General features: G+C 39.6%; 3 protein-coding genes across 5 annotated transcripts in view; 2 read left to right on the top strand and 1 right to left on the bottom strand.

Annotated features, from left to right (window-relative positions):
- The window catches only part of pde8a (phosphodiesterase 8A), a 59,274-nt gene extending 52,633 nt beyond the window's left edge, over positions 1 to 6,641 (top strand). For all 3 annotated transcript variants that reach the window (XM_007560181.2, XM_007560180.2, XM_016675406.1), the window contains 4 exons: positions 975 to 1,107; positions 2,683 to 2,847; positions 2,983 to 3,112; positions 4,257 to 6,641. In XM_007560181.2, coding sequence (XP_007560243.1) covers positions 975 to 1,107; positions 2,683 to 2,847; positions 2,983 to 3,112; positions 4,257 to 4,363 — 535 coding nt within the window. In that variant the 3' untranslated portion in view covers positions 4,364 to 6,641. The remainder of the gene's footprint in view (positions 1 to 974; positions 1,108 to 2,682; positions 2,848 to 2,982; positions 3,113 to 4,256) is intronic.
- A 2,250-nt stretch (positions 6,642 to 8,891) lies between these two features.
- Positions 8,892 to 16,053, top strand: LOC103143579 (UPF0469 protein KIAA0907 homolog). The gene is made up of 14 exons (XM_007560177.2): positions 8,892 to 9,049; positions 9,591 to 9,834; positions 9,914 to 10,033; positions 10,122 to 10,195; positions 10,653 to 10,705; positions 10,838 to 11,043; positions 11,522 to 11,730; positions 11,944 to 12,004; positions 12,265 to 12,322; positions 12,513 to 12,751; positions 13,564 to 13,668; positions 14,290 to 14,375; positions 14,453 to 14,577; positions 15,029 to 16,053. Exons 1-14 carry the CDS (start codon positions 9,021 to 9,023, stop codon positions 15,157 to 15,159), a joined length of 1,740 nt encoding a protein of 579 aa, XP_007560239.1. The 5' UTR covers positions 8,892 to 9,020; the 3' UTR covers positions 15,160 to 16,053.
- Positions 15,288 to 24,174, bottom strand: fsd2 (fibronectin type III and SPRY domain containing 2). Its single transcript, XM_007560179.2, has 13 exons — positions 23,931 to 24,174; positions 23,453 to 23,737; positions 23,086 to 23,181; positions 22,193 to 22,426; positions 22,023 to 22,045; positions 21,713 to 21,834; positions 21,168 to 21,332; positions 20,913 to 21,047; positions 19,797 to 19,950; positions 19,107 to 19,240; positions 17,865 to 17,997; positions 17,569 to 17,745; positions 15,288 to 16,437 (listed from the first exon to the last, which is right to left on the bottom strand). The coding sequence occupies exons 2-13, from the start codon at positions 23,702 to 23,704 to the stop codon at positions 16,188 to 16,190; spliced, it is 1,875 nt and encodes a 624-aa protein (XP_007560241.1). The 5' UTR covers positions 23,705 to 23,737; positions 23,931 to 24,174; the 3' UTR covers positions 15,288 to 16,187.
- Between the last annotated feature and the right edge of the window lie 578 nt (positions 24,175 to 24,752).

The following is a 24,752-nucleotide window of genomic DNA, read 5'->3' as shown; positions in this document are numbered from 1 at the left end:
TACAGACAGGAAGTTTCTCCATGGTTGCATCACAAGAAAGTAGAACATCATAAAAAAGTTACTTGAATAAAGTTCAAGTTCTTATGGACTATTCACATTTTATAATGAACTGAATGTTGAATTTTAATCGACAGTCATCAAAATTAATTATTTAAAAGCATGTCACTGTGTGAGAATCTGGGATTTTTCTATATTGAACAGAATTACTGAAATAAGATAACTTTTTGATGATGATCTATTTATTATTGACGCATAGTAGAAAAAAATTATTCCGCTTGGAAATCTTTTGGCATTTTTTCTTTTAGAAAGCATATTAGATTTTTTTTTTTTTTTTTTTTAAATAAGCCCTTTACACAAACTTTAAAGTGTAGTTTTATAAACTATAATTTGAGTACGTGGCTGCAACCTTATAATAACATTCTTATAACAACGTTGTATAACCGTCTTAGCACAAAAAAAAAAAAAGTCTCATTTGGCAGCTTTTGTGCTGAGACTCTTTTGCTCTGCATTACAAAAAGGTCCATATTCAGATTGTAGTTGGTGTTATTTACTATTGTTTCATTTAAATAGAGTGCATTCATCATTATTCATAAGTCTTTGGGAGCGACTTCTGTTAGGAAGGGCAACAGGCAGTAAAGCAAGTCTGAATTTCTGCTGATGAAAGATCACAGTGTGTGTTTGTGCGCATGTTTGTGTATTAGCACTGGCGGGACAGTAATGTGATTTGAGCCCCAAAACAGAATAGCTCACATGTGCTGGTCCCCTCGGAGGGGGGCAGGGGAGGGGGGTCACGGCGGAGCGACGAACAAAGCAGCCATTCATCGCCACCGTCACTGTCGTCAGAAGGAGAAAACTGTTTACACGGGTTTCCATGCTACTACTCACCACGCTGTCCCTACCTCCTTCTGTTCCTCCTCCCATCTCTCTCTCTCTCCCTCACCCCCTTGTTGTCTTCTTCTTCTTCTTCTCTTCAGGAACGAGTATCGATCGTTACGACAGGCCGTCATAGACATGGTCCTCGCAACGGAGATGACCAAACACTTTGAACACGTCAACAAGTTTGTGAACAGCATCAACAAGCCGCTGGCTGCTCTGGAGGAGAACGGGGTGAGATTTCACGTGATGGCACGACAAAACACTGTCATTTTATTACAATAACAAATAATGGCTGAATAATTGCGTTTACAGAGGTAATTTTACAAAATTTCCCATTTTGATTTCTTTCCAAATAGAAAGAAGTATAACTCTGTCTCTAGAGATTCATAAACCAGCAGCAGAGAGTCAACAGAGACTTTAGATTTTAAAGTGATAATCATAGGAACATAGTAAGTGGACGTACGACCTGTTGGTTCTTGTGTTAGAGAGCGGGAGAATTTAACAACCTGGTTCTATCTTTACCGTCTTTGTGCGGAATGCTCAACATGGATATTAAAATGTTTTCCGGCGTGGGCGTTACCGACGCGTGGGACATGTCCCCCCGCACTTTTTTTTTTTTTTCAACCGTTAACCGTTCCAACGGTTGCAAAGACGCGGTGAGGTGATTCTCCGAGCTGTCTTTAAACACACCACCAGCTTAACGCCTGTTACACCTGTGGATCTGATCACTGATCAGAACCTGCTGCAGAGCAGAGCTTCACGGTCTGCCGTGTTCAGCAACTAGCGAGACCCAAAAAGAAAACAAGAAAAAAAACAAAACTTTGCACTTTTCTTCTAAACAAACCGAGTAAAGTGATTAGCAAACTCTGCTGCACGCAGATAATGGTAGCAAAATGTTGACCAGCTAATCCAGTATGTCATATTAAGCTAGTTAACAACACAAACTGTTGTTAACTAACCTATTTTTCACCCATTGCTAGATAGTTAGTACCAGGAATAAACCCAGCTCTCTTTCATTTATGTACAGAAGTGGTGCTCGCTGTTTCTTTCCACATATTTAAAAGAAATCTTTATTTTCACAATAGAATAAGAAATATCAGGAAGCAGACATTAAACCAGAGGCCAGCAGCAGGGTAAGGAGGGATTATAATGTGGTGAGAAAACGAGATCTGTTACAGGAAGAAACCAGGCAGGTATCCGAACAGGGTTTTTACAGATATTTCAGAATTGCACTCATTCGCTCTCCAAACTATTTTTGACTGACTTGTAGGTAGCACAGCGAGAAGGCCGTATCCAGTTTATATTTAGGCTTTTTAAAAATTGTTTTCAGATATTACTCGTGTTCAAAAAGGCAGCAGATGTAGGGCATTCAGTTTTTATTTATCTTGACACATTTGCACATCTGTGCTGTCACATTTACCTAATGTAGCGTCGTCACTTTCTGTGTTCAAATTAAATTACAAGGTTCCTTGCCATGTTACCCTTCACTTTCATTCCATTTTTTCTGTCCTAAGTAACAGTAGGACTTTCACTTCTTTTCACCCCCTCGCTTCTGAGATGATGGTTACTCCCCAGTTTTCAGGCCTTTTTTTTTTTTTTTTTTTTTTAAAGACGGGTTTAACACCAATAAACTATGTTTTATTGCACCGCATTTGAGTCCAGTGTACTCAAATAAACAAGACAGGCTGACGAAGCAAAACAAAAAGCATGTATTCTGGATTTATCAGAGTATACATTTCCATCTGAAAGGATCTGGAGTGCCGGGGGGTTCTGTTCATCCTAACATCCTGCGTTGGTTTTGTTTAGGGAAGCAGTGACGAGGAGACTGTCAAAAGCGTCCTGACGTCCCCGGAGAACCGGATCCTCGTCAAGCGGATGCTGATCAAGTGTGCAGACATCTCTAATCCGTGCAGGCCCCTGGAGCTCTGCATAGAATGGGCTGGCCGCATCTCAGAGGAGTATTTTGCACAGGTAAATAGGTTTACTAAGGACTATAGATGCAATTTCTAGAATTAGACGCTTGTTTTATTTGGTGCAATATGTTAGTAACAGACTTTTTAGTGCTGTCGGACAAGATGGTCACTTGTGCTCTTGTCTTTGCCGCAGACGGATGAGGAGAAGAGACAAGGTCTACCGGTGGTCATGCCTGTGTTTGACAGAAACACGTGTAGCATCCCAAAGTCCCAGATTTCCTTTATAGACTACTTCATCACAGACATGTTTGATGCATGGGATGGTGAGACAACACGACATCACATAAACAACAGAACCGCTGTCCAAACATGTTTTTTTTTACTTCCTTACAATTCCTTGACTGTTTACAAATGTAATTTGGAAAGCCAGACTTACGATGGACTGAAAGGCATGACTGTATAAAATCCGGCTGAGTCTGAGTTGGGCGATGCTTCAACTAAGGATGCACCGATGAGACTTTCCTGGCCGACACCGGTTTCCAATTTATTTTTTTTATAAAGGTTGGACCTGCTGATTACTCTGCTTCCACCCCACGTGGTTTTTAATGGAGGTCGTAGTTTTGAAATAAGTGGAAAATGGAGAAATTACAAGGTTATCCACTGGCATTGTTAATAAATGTCCCCAGTCTTTATTTGATGTTTACCAAACTCTAAAGCATTTGTCAAAGCATTTGCTGTAGATTGAAGGATTTATAGACCAAATATGTTATGACGGGGAAACAAATCCAGCTTTTTTTTTTTTCTTTTTTTTTACATTTGGCCTTCCCAAACACCGATCAGAGACGATTAACAATACGTGCATCTATTTCTAAGATGTGTTTACAGGTGAAGCTTACGTACTGAATACTTTTTCTGTCCAAAAATTAGCTATGTGTTGTTTCATTTCACTTTAATGTATCAAAGCAATGTGAGATACTAGATGGTTTATGTTGTTCTGTACATATGCTTGGTGTCACAGTGAGGACACTTGCTTTTTGCCATCATATGTGAGATAATTGCATATAATTAGATATTTCAATTATAGCAACATTGCGATTTTAATCTCATAGCTGCCACTATTTTCCAAAATTTTACTTGTCCCGGAGAGACGCATAAGAAAAGCTCTTAAACTTCCTAACAACCCTGTGGACTGATTCCATTCCAGTAATTTTTTGTGTGTGTGTAAATGCAGCATTATATGCTACACAGCCGATCTGTCTGCCAGGTTTCAATCAAATGCGTCTTGGATTGAAAAACTAACAGCCTTTCTTATGATAGTTTGATTTTTAAAATTGGATTATAAAACACACTGAGGTTTGTGTAAAAAAATAATACTAATAAGGATTTTGCTGCATGTCTCAGGAGACAGAAGGTAAGGGTCATGTTTGTGTTTTTTCACTCACGCCGCCTCCCCTCTCTCCTTTCCAGCTTTTGCGGACCTCCCCAATCTTATGCAGCACCTGGACAACAACTTCAAGTACTGGAAAGGCCTTGACGATCGAAAGCTGCACACCCTGCGACCGCCTCCGGAGTAGCCGCTCGCTCGCAGCGTTCGGACCCTGGCACCGCCCCGAAAACCCCGGGTGCAGAACCTTCTTCTCTCCTGCTGGGGCGTCTCTCTCCCCACCCACCCTGTCAGCCCAGCCCAGCCCAGCCGCACAGGGACTCCTCGCCTTCACTCTCCTGCTTCTGTAGCACGCCGAGCGCCCCACATGTCCGTCCACAGCAGAAAAACGCACAGAGGGACTTCCTGACACTGCCGAAGTGCTGCTGGCTTCTCACAGGCCCGTCGGATGGGAACTGTAACCGTCGGATACGGACATCCAGCATCCTCATGAACTTCTCGTGCCTCATAGGCATTCGCAGTGTCGCTGTTGGCACGACTGAAAGAAGGACGGAGGAGGGGAGGCTTTTGGGTGTGGGGGGGGGTTGGGTCCTCACCGGTCTCTGTGGCAAAGCATCCATCCTCTGACTACCGCGTAGGCACTCCTGCCTGCCTGTGAAGTTGCTGTTAGCATCTAAAAAAAACAACAAAACTGTCTAGTCCATTTAAGGCCATGTAATCACTTCTTCAACCTCTAGCTCCTGCGCTCGCAGCGAGGCAGAGCCGCTCCTAGGAACCATCGGAGGCCACGTCATGAAAGTACACTCCACCGCTTATTTTATTTTATTATTTTTTTTGTTTGTTTGTTTGTTTTTGTTTTTCAGGCAATATTTCCACATGTCCTTCAGAAACACAAAGTTGACACACGGCTGTCATAACAGAAATGAGAGCGGACGCTTCCTTCATGGGTCAGGGGTGGACCTTTGTCCCAGGCCCACTGCTGAGAGACAACAACATAAAGAAGAGAAAAACTCAATATAGGTATCTAATTACAGGTTATTTAGTGTGCTAATATTTTTCTTAAATTTCCATGTTTTTCTATAATAAAATTCACAAACAAATTAGTAAATGTGTAAGAGCAGAATGAGTTTAGAATTAAAAAAAAAAGAAAAGCCAAAGCTATTAAAGACGAGTACTACTACTACTACAACGCTCAAAAATTTACAATTATTATTATTCATGCGACCTTATTAAACATTTTTTTTTGTTTTCTTATCAAGAGTACAGTACCAGTTTGAATAAACGAATGAACCCTTTTGTATTGCACTGTATACAACATTAGAAGTGTCTACGTCTCAGTGATTTGTCCAGGAACGGGATGTTGCGTTGGAGAATAAGCTGTTTTTCTGTTGATCATCAGGAGATCGTCTGCTTGTGTGAACGCGTGTGGGAATTTGGTTTTCAAATTTTTTATTATTTTTTTGTTTCTTGTTTGTTTTGTTTTTATTTGTTTTGTTTTTTTTTCTTCTTCTTTTTGGTCGCTGGTGTGTGAGTGCGCGGGTGTGTTCATTGTTGCAGCAATCCCATACTCTTGGTTTGATGCTGTAAAACCGCTTGACATTTGACAACAGCAGCAGAAATATGTGAAAATCGTTTTGGACTTGAACAATATTTTTTCTTTTTTTTTTTCTTTTTTTTCTTTCTTTTTTTTTTGTCCTCCCAGAAATTTTTTGTATCTGGTTTGTCCTACTGAAGAAGAAGAAGAAGAAAAAAAAAGACTGCCTTATTTTGTACAATATTTATACAGTACATCCCACTGTGCAACTGCAATGGACATCTGGAGTTTTTTCTTATAACACAGTCAGAAGGTTACCTTCAAGTAAATCTCAATATTTTTATAGACAATGAATTTTACACTGGATTTGCAGCAGATGAGATCAACCATAATAGCTATCTGAACACCTGTGAAGGAGAAAGCCACACAGACATGCGTATAGAGAGCCGAACGGTAAAGCAGGATGTGGATCGTAGAGTTGTCTATCACTGTCTTTAAAGCAGTCTCCTGGAGGCCAGCTTGCATAGATTTTTTTTTTTTTTTCTTGTCTTTTCTTTTGATCAAAACATCACTCTATATTTGGCCAATCGTCCAACACCCTTATGCACAGACCCGGGTAACATTGTTTTGTTTTTTTTGTTTTGTTTTGTTTTTTTTGTTCAAAGTTGGATTCAGATTAGGATACTAATATCTATGTTAAAAGATCGATGCTTCTTGAGAAGATTTCCTCTTTAAACAGTATATAAATGCCATAACAGCTAAGCAACTACTGGTTAATGAGATGCATTAACCACAATTAATTTTGTTTCTCTCTTATGACAGAATTGTACACTTAATCAGGGGATTTGTTTGTTCCTTCTGATTCACGTTTGGTCTGAAGGCACGGGGGGGAAAAAATAGAATTTATTCAATGAAAAATAAAATGTCAACTATATCCTTGCAGTGTTTTTCCTGCAACAGTTTTTTTTTTTGTCTCTGGCATCTGTTCTTTCTCACATATTGTGAAAGTTTTCATGGCCTTTAAGGGTTTTTATGTTTTGCCATGTTACAAACTTGATCTTTAATGTATCTCGTCGTGGCTTTATGTGACAGCCCAGCACAAATTGGCACGCGATTACAAAGTGGAAGGAAAAGGATGCATGGTTTTCTAATTTTTTTTTTTAACATAAAATTTTGAGAAAGGTTGCATTTGGGTTTAGCAACCCAGAATGAATACTTTTTAACAACCACGTTACGCTGCAGATGTAAAGAGTTTTTGGGTGGGGTCTACCCACGGTGGACATCTAGAGACTAAAATTCGTGTCCTTTCTTTTCCGCAAACTAGCTCAAACTCTAGTCACATTGCATGAAGAGCATCTGGACTTTTTCTGAGTCATTCTTGTGGCTGACTTTATGTTTGGGTCCAGCCCAAGTGTCAAGTCAGAGGTTTTCTTTCGTTAGCTCCAGGGAATGATTATGCAGCCATCACCAAGTTTTAACCTTCTTCTAAATGTTTGTCGCATGTCTTGTGGCAGCACAACTCCTTGTGGCTTTCTTTTTGTTGCTCTTCCATAGTAGAGGAATAAGTAAAGTGTGTAAAGATTATGTATCCTGTCAAAGGTAAGACACACCTTTTGGATTTATATCTATAAAAGAGAATTTTAGTTGGTTCATATTTTCAAAGTACGCACGTCAAGATTTGTGGTTGTAATGTGACATTAAATCTGAATGACTTTGCGATACCATAAATGAACTTGATATTTGCATTCAGTTCTACAAATATTTTAGCCCTGCGCAGACATGGAGTGTAGTTAATATCTGCTACACAAAGGAAAATGAGTGTTACTTTAAGTTTAGCAAACTCCAACTCAAAATATTACATCTAAAGTGGTTTGCTCCTTGGCATTTTAAAGAATAAGTAAATTCTGGTGTTATCGTGTAAAGAACATAAAAACCTTTCACATGTAATTTGACATCAACAGTAAGGATAACTTTATCTTCCATTTAATCGTGCTACATGTGATTCAAGAATGCTGCATCTTCTGTAAAGTAGACGGCATAATTTTTGAATTAGGTTTAAAGTAATGTTCATACTTACTGCTAAAATTTTTTTTTTTGCAAAGCAACATGAATAGACCCAACAATGACATCCAGGCTGGAAAGAAAATGTTTCTTTTTAATAGGAAGAAATCTTTGGCGTGACCGGGCTCAGAGGACAGCCATCTGCCTCAACCAGTTGGAGGTGAGGAGACGTGAGGAGAGACGGCACCAACAAAGACAGACGGGACGGTGTTGTGGTTGTTGGTCAACCACAACATTGGCTGTTGGCACAAGATGGAAAAAAAATACACTGTCCACTCCTAAATGACTTTTTGAGTCATATTGCAACTAGAACCAAATTACTTGATTTTTTTTTTTTTTTTGCAATAATTCAATGACAGTATTTTAATAGAGGTATGAAGGAGTCTCACCATGCTCAAAGATCCTGATCAGATCAAAGTGACTGGAGTCCTTTTCCCCCCAGATACTTACCTTTTTCATATGGAAAGAGGAAAAATAAGCATTGTGGTTTCATTCTTGATTATCATAAAATATGCTCAAAGTGAAAATGTTTCTTGCTATATTAAAGACTTCTTCCAAATACAGAAAGGCTAAACATCTATTATATGAAGTGAAGAATATAAAGGTGCATCAATACAAACTTTTTCTTCAACAAAACTTTTTGAATTTGAATATAAATGCACAGATCAGGCGTCTTCTGGGCCATAGCATTGTTTTCCCTTTGACATTTGGGAAAAATGTCAAAGGGACATTTGACATTAAATAATAAAATCAGTTTTAAAATAAAAATAAAATCAGTTTTATTTTGATTAAAACTGATTTATTTATTTTCCAACTAGACACATTAAAAGAGATTTAAAGGAGGTGGCATTTTTCAGCAGTACAGAAAAACAAAACGTTGTTTTCATTATGATATATTAAATTAAATATGTGCTTTTATGAGACTTCTTATCTTTCCAATGACCTAAGCTGTACAAATAAGTTTTGCTGTGAAAGGCGGAATAAGTTTAACCTGGTTCACTGTGTTACATTTGGTGCCCCGTACAGCTCTGTCTGTCGACTCATCGATCTTACCTCTGTGTGTACAGTGGCGCGCAGATTGTTCCAGACTGACGTTACGTAACATAAAAACAGCCCAACTTCCGTCAGATCAGACTTTGCGACAGAGTCGTCAGAGGAAACAGTCGGCGACATCGGACTGATGGCTGCGGTCGTTCAACATTATCTATATTAGAGACATTTTAAAAACATTTATATTTTCCGGGGTCGTGCTATGTCTTCGGGAATGACAGGACAAACGCCGTGAGTATTCCCTTATTTTGGAGATAACTCGAGGAACGAGCTCACAAGCCGAGGCCGTGTTAGCCATATCCTGCTACGCTAACGCTAGCTGCCGCGTTAGCTGCCTAATAGCTTCTTGGCCTAGTAGTAAAAGTTGGCTCAGGGAGTATTTGTGTAATTTATTTTGACTGAAATCTTACGCTTATAACCGATGTCTTAGGATTAATTCTACTTGCTACTATATAAATTTATTGTTGGTCTATTGGAGGTTTAAACAGTTTAAACTAGAATCGTAAATCGGTGTTAGCTAACTCAACATTAGCTTCAGCGTCTGTGGAATGCTACATTGCTGGTTTGTTTTCTTTATATTTCGGAAGGTAAGGAAATTATGTATTGCTGAGAGATACACATTTGGTCAAATATTATAAACTGTCTTAATGTAAAATAGCATTGCCTAACTACATTAGAGATAGGAGCAAGGGATGGTGAAAACAGCAACGTGAGCTTAACTCTGCATTGTATGAAGTATCTTCTTTTTGTGTCTGTATGTTTGTTTTTTCAGCTGCCTAACAAGTCGCTGGGATCAACCAGCACAACCTAAAAAGAGTGTGGATGTGCAGCAACAGAAGAGTATTGGCAATGCCACGCTCCCCGTCGCCTTCCCTGGGGTTGTCGGCTCTCAGCCACCAGAGGCAGAAGAAACGCCAACAGGGGGAGTTGAGAAAGCAGCAGCCATGGCTGCTAAAATAAATGCCATGTTGATGGCAAAGGGAAAACTTTTAACTCCTCCACCATTACTTCCAAAGGTGCATAGTTTTAAAAAAAATCTGGAAGGAAGTCTTTTTCTGTTTTTGCAATACTAATACTTTACTTTGTTTTATTAAGAAACCCCCAAGTATCCCTGTTCCAACCCCTGCAGAAGAATTGGTGGTCACAGAGGTCGACATAAATGACGTACCGCTAAACTGCAGAGAACTTCTTACTAAAGGAAAAACACAAGAGGAGGTAAGTGGAAAACTGGCATTAAACACAAAAACCAAACTTTTTTATGTATATATATTTGTAACATTTAATTTCTTATTCTGCTTTTCAGATCAGGTTATTTAGTGGAGCCGTTGTCTCAACTAAAGGTCTTTACATGCCTGAGATTGAAAAAGGAGCGGGAGGGTATGTTGCACAGGGAATTTGTTTTATTTTCCATGACTAGTTCTTCAAACTTCTGACATTAACGATTTCTTTAAAAAAATAAAATAAAATAAAAAATTGTGATGGGATAATATTTTTGTTAAGCAGAGTGGAAGTTTTGAGAGAGTGAAACAAGAAATAACACCTGGGACATTAATAATTTGATTTATGTATCAGATATTGTAGGAAATACATGCTGTATTTGAACTTTAACTTTACTGTATTGTCATAGTTTGTCATGCAGTCTTTTTTTCCAAACAATTGAGATTTGTATGCAATACATCTCCAGAACTTTTGTAATAACATCTTACTAGATGTCAGGTGTTTAATTTTTTTTTGTTTCAGTGAAAAATGTTTATTTTGTTCACATTTAGTGCAAATTAGTGCATTTAGTTTAGTGCAAATGTTTCCCTAACATTTGTGATGTAATTTCTTTCAGACAAAGACCTTTGTATTTACATGTTCAGGGAAAAACACAAGAGCAAGTCAATAGTAAGTAGGATTATTATTATTATTTTCAATGAGCAAATTTGATATTGTTTTTTGAAAGATTCACAAGGCACCTGTCAGTTTTTGTTTTTTCCATCTCTCACATGTTTTGTTCTTTTTCCTGTGGGATATCAGAAGCTGTGATGAGAATAAAGGAGATAATTTCTGAGGATGTGATAAGAGCCTCAGCAGCGTCCGGAGGACAGCAGGTCCCTGTGATCCCACCACTCACTCTTTACCCTCAGCCTCCTCGGCCCGTCATTCCCACTCCTGTGCCACGTTTGCCCAACGCAAACTCTGTGCCGGGCCAGGGACATCGACCAGCAGCTCCTCATACAGGGGTGGGTAAACCTCATGTTTCTGTTGTGGTTCAAACAACAAGGCTTCCCTCTGGTTAAATACCCAGAGTTAACACACTCTTGCTTGTGTTTTTATGTTTTCACACTGTTATGTCGATGCAAAATGTACAGATCACAAGATAAAACATCTTTTAGACCAGTGAACAAGAAAAAAAAATCTAAAATGATAAACAATCAAAAGCCATTATTGCACTCGGTGCAAGATGTATTTCTAGCTAATTTTTCTAGACTCAAGCAGACCTTTTAACGGAGGTAAAGAAAGTGAGGCAAATGGAGTTTGTTGCCTTCACTGAAACTCGCCTCCAAAATCAACCAGCAGAGAGAATATCCTTGGCTTGGAGTGAAAAACCTTGGATAGCTGCATTTGCTTACAAAGCCTCTTAAATGTATGGAAAAAAATATTTAGCTAATGTAACTGGACATAATTATTGACACTGTTTATTCTTTCAATGTCCCCCAGAGTTTTGTGCACACTAAAATCTTTGTGGGCCTGGACCAGGCGTTGCCCTCGTTCAACGTGAAGGAAAAGGTCGAGGGTCCAGCCGGTTCGTACCTGAGTCACATCCAGACCGAGACGGGGGCTCGAGTCTTCCTCAGGGGGAAAGGGTCCGGTTACATCGAACAGGCATCCAAACGAGAGTCGTTTGAGCCTCTTTATGTCTACATCAGGTATGTTCACTTCCCATAAAACCTTTTAGGTGTAGCGTGAAGGATTTCCCTCTTTAAATGGAACAAAGTGTAATCGACGTCGTCTGGTTTCGGTTAAGGCAGTGAGCAGCTGCTTGCACCGAAGTCATAAAATGTCTTTTTGTTTTGCTGTCTGCGAGTCCCTTATTGAGTCTGCTTCGTTCTAGTCCAACAAAGCTCTTTTGTGTGTCGCAGCCACCCAAATGCAGCCGGATTAGAGTCTGCTAAGAAACTCACAGAGAGTCTGCTTGAAACTGTAAGTTGACCATGTCACCATGTAGACAATTGCAGAATAAATTCGGAGGTACAAGAAGGTGAAACTACTGAAGCGTATAGTTTCCACTGATACCCACCTCCAAAATCAATGTGGTAGTGTGAACCGCCTGATCTCGAGTCTTAGACCTTGTGTGCTCTGCACCTACCCACAGACTCATTACTGACAACAGATTAGTACAGTCTCTGTGAAACTTTTGTCGCTCACGAGTTATTTTTATTTTTCCATCTTTTATTCATTAGGTGAGAGCTGAACATGCCCAAATGGTGTCAGTGTACACAGCCACAGGCGCAACACAGCGTAAGTATTATTATCATTACTGCTACTGGGCAGATTCCAACAAGTTTATCCAATATCAGATACTGGTTGGCTGCATTGTTCTTGTGATTAGAGAATATTCCCTTGGCATCATTAGTGGTTGAGCAATAAGTTGAGTTGGTAAGCCATACTCCATTTACTTCAAAATTAACATTCTACAATTTCATTTCAGCATACGCAGCACATGGATTTCCAACTAATAGCAGTTACTCTAGCCAGGGGTCCTGGTATAACTACCCAGCAAATGGGTATGCTGGCGGCTATGCAGCGTATCCAGGAGCCGGTGGTTACTGGAGTAATGCAAATGGCGCCCCAAGTCAATCTAACCTGTCGACAACCCCATCTCCATCTTCTCAGGCAATGATTCAGTATCCAGTGTGTCCTAGGAAACCACATCCCTTTCTTGTCCAGGTAACTGCCACACATCGACATCTTTTATGTCTAGATTTTTCCCGGTGTTTACGTTTCGGTCACATCGGTTTTCTTCTGTACGTTTTACCAGATCCCTACATATCTACGCATTTGCATTGCAGGAAATTGGAACGCGATTATTAATTTTGTTTATTAATTCAGTTCAAAAAGCGCATCTTCCACATAATATAGATGAATTACATTCGGCGTTTATATTCCAAGCCTTTATTTCTGTTAATGTGGAAGATTACAGCCTACAGCTAGTAATAAAACGCCAACATCAATTTTCTCTGTAAATTGCAATCGGTTAAAATGGATTTTGATAGCAGGAATGTTGGCTCGCTCAAAAGTATCTCCATGTACGTCAGCCTAAATGACGGTGGGCATTTTTGTAGTTTTCTATGTTGATTGTGCAACTTGTGGCGCAATGAGCAGCAGCAGCCTTTCCTACGAATAAGTAGGCTATGATATGGTAATAACTTTACATCCTGTATCTAAAGATATACACATTAAGGGTATTTATTTGATGATATAGACATTTTCATTTTTTTGGCTGTAATCAATAATCATCAAAATTAAGAGAAATTAACCCTTGACGTCCTATATATCATTTCTATCATGAATCCATTTTAATTACTCAAAACGAGATTCCAGTTTCAGATCGAAATGCACTTCATCTGAATAAAAACGAAACGTATAAAACCATGGATAAGTTGACCCGATCTGCGGCTGTGAGGGGCTGCAGGCTGTGTGTGTTACAAGGCTTTGAACACACACAGCAGTGTACATATGTTGGTTGTGCTCTGCTTAAGGATCCGGGCAGCAGTGAGACAGTGGAGCCTGGAGGATCTTTAAACACCCCCCCTGACTCAGGAAGTCCCAAAGGTCACTTCCAGGAGGGGGCTAAGGACGAACAGGTTAGCTGGAGGTTATCGGTTAAAGCTCATTCTGGTTCGTGCTCAAGTTTTGGATCAGTTTGGGTTTCATGAGGATTTCTGAAGTTTCACATCTGGAAACTCGATGCCGTTTCACTTGAAGTTGCTACATAGTCTCATACTTTTTTTTTTGTTTTTGTTTTTAATTGTTTTGTACATCACACCTCTCTTGATATACTATTTAAAAAATCAGCCATTCCAGATAACATACTCTGTTTGTAAACTCCATAAATACAAGTGAAGTAGAATAATTGATCATAGATCATTTTTGATTTGGAACAATATTTGTTACTATTTGCAATTATTGCTTCATAAACAAAATAGTGATTTTTATTTATTTTTTTTAATTATTGTTGCTTGGATCATAATTACAATAAATATTCAAAAATATTTGCATAAAATTTAAGGGCCGTTTTTCAAATTCCTACCATTGTGTTTATCAAACACTGAGTGCGAGGGTGGCCTGTTTTCATTCATACCTCAAAGAATGAGCATAATTTTTAGGAATCAATGAAAAAAACAATGCATATAGATAAATTCAAGCTTTCACATCTTTTCATGATGAGTTGCACTTTCTAAAGTGATGCATGACTTCCTCTGTAGCCTGCCAGCTGCTCTCCAGAGGGTCCTGCTCACCTGGAGTCCACCCTTCCTTCATCCAGCGTAGGAGAGGAGAAAGTTGTAGAAAGGTTGGATTTCTACAGATTTTCTCTCAGGTTTCCTTCAAGTTGATTTTGGGACGATGTTGACGTTTGTATCCCTTCAGGATATTGATGCCTCCACCTCCATCGCCGTTTGTGGCTCCTCCCCCCGTTACGCGCAAGAGGCCGAGGGACGCCGCCGCGCCAGAAGCCCCGGCCAGCCTGCCCCCCGCCGCCCCCGCGTCAACGGGTATGCGCTTCTTCTCTTCCAACGTACTCAGAAAGCCTGAGAGCTCAGACGTTTACTTCTGTGGAGTTCTGTGTTGCATGTCGTAGCATCTCCCCCCATGGATCAATGGGGGAGGAGTGGAGACCTGTTTGAAGCGCACCACTGCTGGAACTCACTAACGTGCTCTTCTTGTATATGTTTTTTGTCTTTCCCTTGTTCTCTCTCTCAACATGTGTCCCCCGGACGTGCCTGTAATGGATGTGTGCTGTGCTGCCGTTTGATTTTGATATCTTCCCTCCCCCCCATGGCTCTGGATCAAACCAACTCAAAAACCACGCCTTATGTGGGGCTCCTCACTGGGTTTCCGTTTGGTTTTGTTCTCTCTCACTCCCCCTCCCCTGTTTCTCTCCGATGTCTCCCACCTTTCCCCTTTTTTTTTTCTCTGTTTTTCTCCATTTTTTTGTAATTTCAGGTGTTGAGGAAGAGGTGTCAGTGAAGAAGACTAAAGTGAGCGTTGATACTTCTGGGCTCGTGCCCTACGGCGGAGATTCCTCAGATGAAGAGGATGAGAGGACACACAGCAGTAAGACAGAAAACCTATAACGTCTGTCATCCCCCCACTGTCCCTGAAATTTTTACAGACCAAAAGTTTTAACTCTCATCATATCGACACAATGAAAGGAGAAGTCTGCCCTGAAATAACCATACCAGCATTTTTATACATTTTACCTTCTTTGGTTTATCTTTTTATCCTTCCAAAAAGAACAGGTTTTCACTTTGTTTTGGCTCTTACCAAAATTCAGATAAAACTTTCCATACATACAAATAAACCTAAACCTGACGGGTTTAAGATGGTAACATACAGTATGTGCTATATTGATTAAAGTGTGTAAATTAACAGATTTACACACTTTAAATTTGTGAATTTAAAGTGAATTTAAAGCGCTTTACTAGTGTAAACAGGTTCTTATTTCCTTTGTCCATCCATGTTTAAGTTTAGGTTTTTGTTTGTCTCCAGATGCTCTTGCACAAGTAAGGTTAAACTTGTTTAGATATATTCTTTAGTCTAAAATAGTTTAAGCTGATGTAAATACAGAAGCCAACAACCAGGTGCTTGTAGTCAAATGTCATTTGAGCTTTTGTAAAAAGTTCAACTTTTTTCACTTTAATCTGACTAAATGTTGCCCTCATCAACTTTTAACACAGAACAAATGGTATTAAATCCCAGTCATTACACACGTCTCAAAGTATGGAGGTACACAGGGCGGACTTCTCTAACATGTGAATACAGCTGTATAATAAAGAGAAACTTTCTTTTTTGTTTTTTTTTTCCCTACAACTTTTGTTAAAGTCCCATTTTGAGCGTCGACATCTGGCCTTGCTGCAATCGCAGATTGTTTAAATACATATAAACTTCAGTGAAACCTTTTTCTCATCTTGGAAAATGGTGTATGCCTGTTCCCATGGAATACTATAATAAAACAACTTCAGAAAGTATATTTTTATTGATGCGTTTCTGTCTGAACTTTCACACTGTAAATGATTTTTTGTTGTAACATTTAATGTCACGATAATGAAAACTGAGGTTAATTATTAGTTCTGTTTATGACCTCGCTAACACCGACTTCCTGTCAGATGAAGGTGTAGTCAGGAGCTTGTATGCCATTATGTACAGTAAGCGCTCCTGGGTTGTCCAGGCTGAAACAGGGGTGGACGTAATTGTGAAAGCGACAGTGGAAGGTATGCAGATGTTGCTCCAGATTAGCATTGAAGAATCTCAGAGTTCCCCTGTCGTAGTCGAGAGCCACTCCGATACGCACCGGATGCACTGTGATCCTCAAGTCTGGACTCCAGCCGTTATGCAGGAACTCGTATTTATGTCTAAAAGTAAAGAGGACAATGCGATATTAGAAGGAAGAGTTCTGTTTTCTTTCTCATGTGGCTGGCCGCCTGCCTCTGGGAAAGCCCAAGACCGAGCCAGCAACTGATACCCGAATGGCTGCCGATGAAAGAAAATAAGAAATGTGACTTAAAGGTTTGCGTAGGCAGAATGAACATGCTGCCCGCAATGGGGAATCACATTTGAAGCTTGATATGAATGACTCGATAAATGTGACAAACGCCCTGACTTGTATTAAATACAGTTGCTATAGAAACGCATGACAAGATATTTCATGGTAGTTCCTTTGAGCTCAGGCTTTCACAGGGCTGATGCATGTTTTTGTATTTTGCTTAGGAAAGGGAATTTTAAATGCTAAAAATACAGTCCTGGCCCAGTTTCCAGGATCTGCAGTAATGGTCTCCAGGAGGATCAGCACGTTAATTCTGATGGTGGATGAAAACAAATCTGCTCGGGCTTTTGTACTGTTAAAATGAGAGCCAGTTTAATTTTCCTCTGCTTGTGCTGCAGTTGGAAAATTGCCATGCATCGACAATTGATCGGATTGCAAATTAAGAGCCCAGATAAAAGTAAGGAATACATTTCTGAGCAGACTATTAAATGGTTTTACACTTAAACATTCCACCAAAGCACCTGGTATGCACAGTGGTGGAAAAATTGTAATGCCCTACAAAAATCTGTGGACGAGAAATATAAATTTGACAATAAACAAAAACTGACCAAAATACTTCTAAAATCACACAAGTTAGTCGGTTCAGAAGCACATGATGAACATCGTGACTCAGCATTCTTAAACGGTCTACAGAAAGTTCCTGCTACTGTTTTGGGTTTAACTTTTACGATGCGTCCGTTCAAGGAGGAAACCCAGTTCTCTTGAGAAAAACATGAGGGCTAACCTAATGTTAGAAAGGACAAAGACCAGGACTTGTGCAGTTGAGTCTAAGTGTAATTATTTGGACACCAGAACAAAGGAAATGTTTGACTTAAGCCAAACGGCAATTCAGAAAACGTGCATCAAAACTAAGAACATTTCTTGATTTAAACAAAATGCTATCGGTGACCTAATTTTCCCGTGGATGTAACGAGACGCACTGGAGTTGTGCACCGTTTACCTGGACGGGGTGCGAATGTGTCTCATACACCAGGAGCTACCGTTGGCACCAAGGTACCCGTCCCTCTCCGTGTCTTCGTATGCAACTCCGACACGAAACTCGGTCTCATCGTCCACCTCGACTTCCCAGTAGTGCCTGCCTCGCACTGGAATCAGATCCCCCAAAATGGCTACACATCTGCACATAAGCACACACACACACACACATATATATATATATATATACTTAAAATTAAAGGTCCAGCTGGATGTTTCAATGGCGCTTTGTCGAACTAAGCAGCTGTTGGGACACTTTACCTTGTGAAAGTGTTGTCCTCAAAAGCCATTGCAGTTATGGGCAACTCCTCATCTCCATAGAATATAGTGAAGCCATCTTCTGACATGGAGAGACAGGGATGAGCGGTGTCCTTCAGGAGGTAGAAGAAGGTGCCTGTTCAGTCACCACACAATAACACAAGGGATTTCTTGTTAGAATATCTACAAACTTGAGGCTCCATTTCCAACCAAGCCCATTATAACTGACTGTGTTTTCTAATAGATCTATTTTAAAGTGCCTTGTTTTAGCACTGCCTATCCAATAGAGTTTAATTTCATGGAGTGCTAGACTGAGATGTAACCTAACATAGCAACTTGATGGCAGATGGACAGAATTTAAAGCTAAATAACTCTGCTTGGGCTTGAGCTCCCTAAACATTTTATGGATACAATTTTTTAAACAAATTTAGATTTTTTTCTGTTTGCCAAACTGATTTACACTTCTGATCAATTAAGCATATTTTTCAGGTATTATCTTCATCATAGTGGCTTCCCATTCTGCTGGTAAAAGGGTGTAGTGAATAGTTTACCCCAAGCCATTTCACCATATGGCTTAGGATAAACTATTTAAAAGTGACAAGAGGAAGAAAATGCCCATTAAAAAAAACAAACCTTTTAATTCAGAAAACCTTTCTAGATTCAACAAAACACATTATCATACAGTCAGTTTGGTTTGCCATTGCTTTACCAGGTAACTGTACAGGTTTTTGTCCAATAGATAAACTGAATAGAAGCAACTTGTGTATTGAAGCAATGTTGTCTGAATTCTTCTGTGATTCTGTGTGAGAAGTTCAGGGTTCTTGGGGGCCCCCTAGTGGTGCGTTGGTCTTGTGCAGCAGCTCGGTTCGCTTATACTCTGGGTTGATCAAACCTTCTATGCAAAATAGCAAACGGTTCAACTGTACTGCTGGCATCTATAAAATGTTAGTGAGAAAAATCTTTAAATAAATAATAGAAACCACATAAATGAAAAAAACAAAAATGCAATGATGTTAAATGCAACATCTTAACTTTTTTTTGTTAAGATGTTTGGTAGTTCATGGTGTTAATAGCATATATATATATATATATATATATATATATATATATATATATATATATATATATATATATAGGTTGTTTTTTTAAATACGGTAAATAAATAGCTCAGAGTATTGTGTCCTCTACCAGTCAAAACCACTCCAAGATTTTCATCAGCAAGCAAGGATATTTTTTTGTTTTTACCAGTTGTGGAGATAGTTATAGCATCACTCCTGTCACTCGGACCTCCAATGTTGACCGCTCTTACAGAGATGAGGTATTGTCGCCCTGCCTGCAGCTGGATCAGACACTGACAGGTGGGCACGGCTACTATAGACCTAGACACAACACATGAAGGGAAAAAAAATATCTAATTTTTCTTTCTTAAATCAAGTTCAAATCAAAAGTCACTTTTCGAGTAGTTGCTTTTTACAGCCAGGTAAAATTTACTACACCTCATCCTTTGTAAAATACCAAACGAGTAAATTCAGAGTTGTAATCTGGAGCTTTAAATAGTTTGTATTTTTGCAGCAAGCTGATGAAAAATAAGAAATGACTAAGTGTGAGGACACACTTCCAGCTGAAGCAAACACTGCTGCAGGAGCTGAAACTAAGAATAGATTTTCTAGGACAGAGAACGTCTTGATTCAGCAGCTCTATAACCAAGGGACCTGGAAAAATCCCAGGCATGCACAACCCTGGCTCTATATGAAGACGATACAACAACAGGCCTCGTGTCTACCAAAGCAGATGAAGAGTCCTAATACCTCAGGGAGCAAGCAGTATGTTGCAAACCTCTGACACCTTAAGCAATTTTTTTTCTATTTTTCTTAAGAAATCATTACATAATCATTGAGTAAGACTGAGGTGGTGTATTAATAGCTCGGTTCTTACTCGGTAATGTTGCTCTCTGCGCCCACAGTTCCCGTCTCACTGAGCTCCACAATGTAGGAGTCTACAGGGTTGGTGTTTCCTGATTCCCATCGGATCAGGGCAGCCTCTGGGCAGCTGCTGCACTCCCTCTGCTTGATCGCAGGAGGCGACGGCACTACGGAGAAACGATTTGTGATTTCATTAATAGTGTTGAGCCTCTTGAGTACTTGCAACTGAAGTTATACTAAAAAAATAATAAAAAAAAAACTAGTATCCAAATGCAACAATCTTGCTTTTACAGACTAAGAAATCCTCAAAACTATTCGACCAACTGAATATAATTCTTTATCAGAGCACAAATTAGAAAACTAGATGTGATCTCAGCCACAACTGATGTCAACAATGAGAGGTTTTTATTATTTGGATTGTTTTTATGAGACTGAACACTTTGTTCATGGCAACGTCTCACTGAGTGTAAGAAATATGACAAAGTTCAAGAAATTCAGAGAAGAGATTATCATCTTGAAAAGTTTAAGGGGCGCTATTATGTATTTTCCAGACACATAGTGCCATTTGTAGCACAATCAAGTAACTATGTTACCTTCAGTTGTTATAAATATGAATTTTAATTTGAAATTTCATCTCCCTTTTTTAAGAAGCTCCTGCTCCACTAAGACTTGGTTTCAGGACAAGATGTTCTGGTAAATATTAGAATGCAAGAACAATGAATGTGTTGAACTCTCATGAGTTGGGGATTTGAAAAAGGCAGGTACAGCACACAAATCCAGAAATAATAGTGTATTGGAGGCCCTTGTGTATGAGCAGCAGGCATAGAGTCCTCAGGAAAGCTGCCAGAAGCTGGTGCCTGGCTATAAATCCCATTTGCAGCAGGCCAGAACAGCAAAAGGCTGCTCTACTAAGTGCTAAATACTCTTTTCATGAACTGGTTGAGTAATTTGGAGACTCCCGTTTCCATTGAAAGTGTCATTTTCTATCTAATTCGAAGAAAGCACTTATAATAGCACATGGTTTTACAGTTTTGTTTAATTTGCCAATAAATCTAATTTGCAGCGGCGGCAGTGAATGATTCTCGGTACACCTATAGATAGTGTTGTGAGAACTGTGGCACTAAATTACCCGTCATGTACAAGGCCTTCTCACTCGCTGGGCTGATGCCTGTTGTGTTGGTAGCCGTCACCCAGAGCTCATATTGAGCATTGTGGAGCAGGTCTGTCACAGTGCAATGGGTCTCCTTCACTTTTACCTTGCTTTCTGGAAAAAAAACAAAAAAAAAACACATCCATTTAGTTGGACTGTTGCTGAAATATATTATATATAAAAAACAACAATTCTACAACACTATATTTGTAATGGTGTCATCATCCAGTGTACCCTGCGGTGCACAGGTACTGTCTGCCGGCGTGTCCTCCAGCACCGGTCGGTAGTAAAGCTCGTAGTACTCCACCGTGTCGTCGGAGAATAAGCTCCAGCACACATGCAGGGAGGTCTGGGTGGCCGAGTTGGGCAGCTGCGGGTTGATCACTGGTGCAGACGGAGCTGTTTGTGTGACGCAAGTACACAAGTCAGTCCACTGTTGTTATCGAGACACCAACCAAAAAACACACGTGTCAAAATAGCTTCATCTAGTAAACTTTACGTTAATTTAAATGAGCAGTACCACTTTTGCCAAGAAGAAAGTTCAAGTATTAGGCCAGGGAATTCCTACAGGCTTGTTTCAAAGGAAGACTTTCAAAAAATATTAGTAAGGGTGTACATTTCAATCGGTACGCATCATTTTTTATGCAGGAGCTACGGGCATGCTTGATGGGATGTGTATATTGTCTGGGCAATCTCTGTATCACAGAGTTTCCTATGTTGTGCATTATTCCGATATCTTTGTGATTTACTTCAATAGGTGATTCATTTATGATTCAGACCTGGCACAACATTGATGGAGTCCATCATGGTTTTCACGTCTGACAGGTCGGCCAGCGGCGTGCTGAACTCAAGACTCGTCGACAGCGAGAGGTCGATGTCCTCCTTGGCAAACTCCTCGACTCTAGTGAAGCATACAGGTCATTCTGGTAAATTACGAGATTTAAAACAAAGATGAATGTTCAAGCATCATGCCATGTGGATCACACCTTAGCATGAACATTAAAATATCGATGCTAGGTCCTCCCAAATCACTCTGCAGTCCCTGCTATTGTCACAACATGCACACACACAGAGGAGCTTCGCGATTACCTTTTAACGATGGGCATAACTGTCTGTCAACAAAAGTCAAAAGAAATCTATCAAACAGGATTTTATTTTATTTTTTTTACATTTGCATTTTGAAATATCATAACTGGTGTGTTTTATTTTGTGTATGAAAAACCAAAAAAAAAATCTCCAAGTAAACCAAGTCGAGCTACCTTTAGGAAAAGCCTCTCGTCCTGGCAGCGGTAAACCTCCTGGGCCGTCTCGATGAGCTCCTTCGAGGTGTCCAGCGCCTGCCCACAGGCCACCAGCTGCTTGTACAGGGACTCCAGCTTGCTCTTCTTCTCCTCCTGCAGTCCCGTCTCCCTGTCGTCGTAGCGCTGGGACAACGTCTGCAGCACGTCGTTGTAGTGCTGCTCCAAGTGCTGCTCCTGGCGGCCGAAGTTCTCCTGGACAAAACATTCAGGCGATCTGATGCAGTTTTGAGACTGAAAACATTGATCTGCATGTTCAGTTCTGCTGCTACGTGCACTGAGGATGGACCAGGGTTTCAAGAAATGTGCCATTTCAAATTCCAAGGCAGACTAGAATATTTAAATTGCTCCCTGGCAAACTTTTACCCAGTAAGGGTGAGTCGTGAAACAGCGCACTGCTGAAATTGGACTCTAATTTGTCAGAAACGTAAAGGGTCATTTCGCAGATATTTAGTCAGTTGCAATAACTTAAATAACACCTACTTCAAAATCTATAACACTGAGATTACAGATTCTGTGGTACATTGGTTAGTTTGTAAAAAAAAAAAAAAAAAAAAAAGCAAATCAAACAGAAATAATGTATTTAAATTGTGAGTCAAATTAAATGTCTAGAAATGAAATTTAGATGCTACCAAGTCATTTCCCTTACCAAGACATTTTAACTTGCAACTTACCAAGGAAAGTCAAACCCAATAATAACAAAAGGGTCATGTGTATGTTTCAACAGCACATGTTATTTCAAACCTGTGTGGATTGAAATAACATATGAAGCTCTCACTCCCCTAATTTGTTTTTGTTTTAAATCATTTGAGATGTCTGTTGCATGAAACTTTCACGCAGAAATATAGGTTTACCTCCACAGTGAGAAAGATTTCCTCCAAATGACCAGCAAAGTTCTCCATCTCAGCAACCTTCCCCTGCAGCTGGTTCCTGATGGAGGCAATCTCACCCTGAAAGCAGGTGAGACTCAGGGTCCAACACTTTCCTAATTAAATTTTTTAAAAATTGCATAGTAGTTTTTCATTGACATGCAACTGAGAATAAAATGACAGACTATTGTGTTTTCCACAAATTTAGACATCAATTAGTTTTGATCAACATTATTCCTACTTTTTTTTTGTCAATTATCTGTGAAAAGCTGGTTAAAAGGCAAATTAATCCCCCCCAAAATTAAGAATGAGTTAACAAATGACATGCTGTTGTGCTGTTAGTGCCACTCACCTCACATTCTCCCTTCTCAAACACATCATCACGTCCATCTTCTGCCCCAGTGGGGGACGGACAGCTGTCTTCACAGGGTTCGAACCGCAGCGACTCATTGGTGTTGACTGAAAACCTCTGGAAGGTCCTTCCTCCAGGCTCTGGAACAACATTGTATGCCTCCATGGTGCTCGACTCTCTGCTGAAGTCCTGCTGCTCGCTCTCTTCTGAGATCACAGCCAGCCTGCCCCCTCTGATGTCATTCAGGTCCATTGAGAGCACTGACTGTGCACAGTGGAGAGGGGTCTGCAACATGCACAGGTTGAAGAATAGATTCATTCAGATCATCCTTTTCTAAATTATATAAGCGTGTAGGTTTATAAAAATGTGTAAATATAAATAAATAAGAATTTTAAAATCTGCAATTGTGTTTTAGTGACTTGCTTCTGATAAATAAATTAAACTAGGAGTTATATTGAGCAATTAATAAAAGAATTACCTCAATAATTCACTAAAATAATCTTCTCTGAATAACTGACCCGGGCTTGTTTTTGTGTCCGACAAGCAAACTTTGTGAGGGGGTCCAATCCCGAAAGCTGAGGCTGTGACAAAAATAGATGCAACTCACACTGCTCATATGTCACAACTATTTCAAATATCTACGCCAGATTTGTTTCTTTTAAAGAGAATATGCGATCTATATTACGCGAACAGAAAAGTTTTCTTGATATTGTAAAATATAACAGGATTATTTTCGGTATCAACAGGATGATCTGAGTCGGTAATTTAAGATGGAAATCCCCCAACAGCTGATTTAAAGGTCAAAGTTGAATACAAAACATGGAGTGTTGTGGTGCGTTCGTTTAACCTCGTAACTTTTCAACATGAACCTAATGACCACATTTTGATTTGATTTTGACCTAATTAATGATTTAGTTCCTGTTAATTCCATCTTGAGTTAGTAATATCCTGTCATATTATTGACATTTGTCTTAGAACAGTTTATTTAAGTTTCCTGTCATTTAAGCTAGAATTTTTATTGCACCTAACTCCTAATTAATGACACAATATCTGTAATTTTGCTGGTTTTTATGGAACCCGTCTGGTCACATGGATAAATACAAAATAATGGCCACGACTAAATAATCTCATCGGCACGACTTTTTTCATTTATGGGCAGAACGATTAAATTATTATTTTTTTCTCCTATGTCACCAGACGGACTCTGTGGCTTTCCCTACTCTTAGTGAAAATTTTTTTTAATTAAAAATTATGACAATGTGTTAGTTTTAATTGGCTTTAATTGTTTTTCAGCTCAGAT

Source organism: Poecilia formosa, unplaced genomic scaffold, assembly GCF_000485575.1.
Source record: "Poecilia formosa unplaced genomic scaffold, Poecilia_formosa-5.1.2 Scaffold113, whole genome shotgun sequence".
Taxonomy (NCBI): domain Eukaryota; kingdom Metazoa; phylum Chordata; class Actinopteri; order Cyprinodontiformes; family Poeciliidae; genus Poecilia; species Poecilia formosa.
The sequence above is the reverse complement of the archived record's forward strand: the minus strand, read 5'-3'. Positions and strand labels throughout refer to the sequence as shown.

Coding starts and splice junctions, on each gene's coding strand:
- fsd2 (XM_007560179.2), bottom strand. CDS start 23,704: ATGGACCTGAATGACATCAGAGGGGGCAGGCTGGCTGTGATCTCAGAA. Junction 22,046..22,192: donor ACGAGAGGCTTTTCCTAAAG/GTAGCTCGACTT, acceptor TTTTGTTGACAG/ACAGTTATGCCCATCGTTAA. Junction 17,746..17,864: donor GAGGACAACACTTTCACAAG/GTAAAGTGTCCC, acceptor GCTTATGTGCAG/ATGTGTAGCCATTTTGGGGG.
- LOC103143579 (XM_007560177.2), top strand. CDS start 9,021: ATGTCTTCGGGAATGACAGGACAAACGCC. Junction 10,196..10,652: donor ATTGAAAAAGGAGCGGGAGG/GTATGTTGCACA, acceptor AATTTCTTTCAG/ACAAAGACCTTTGTATTTAC. Junction 12,752..13,563: donor CACATCCCTTTCTTGTCCAG/GTAACTGCCACA, acceptor GCTCTGCTTAAG/GATCCGGGCAGCAGTGAGAC.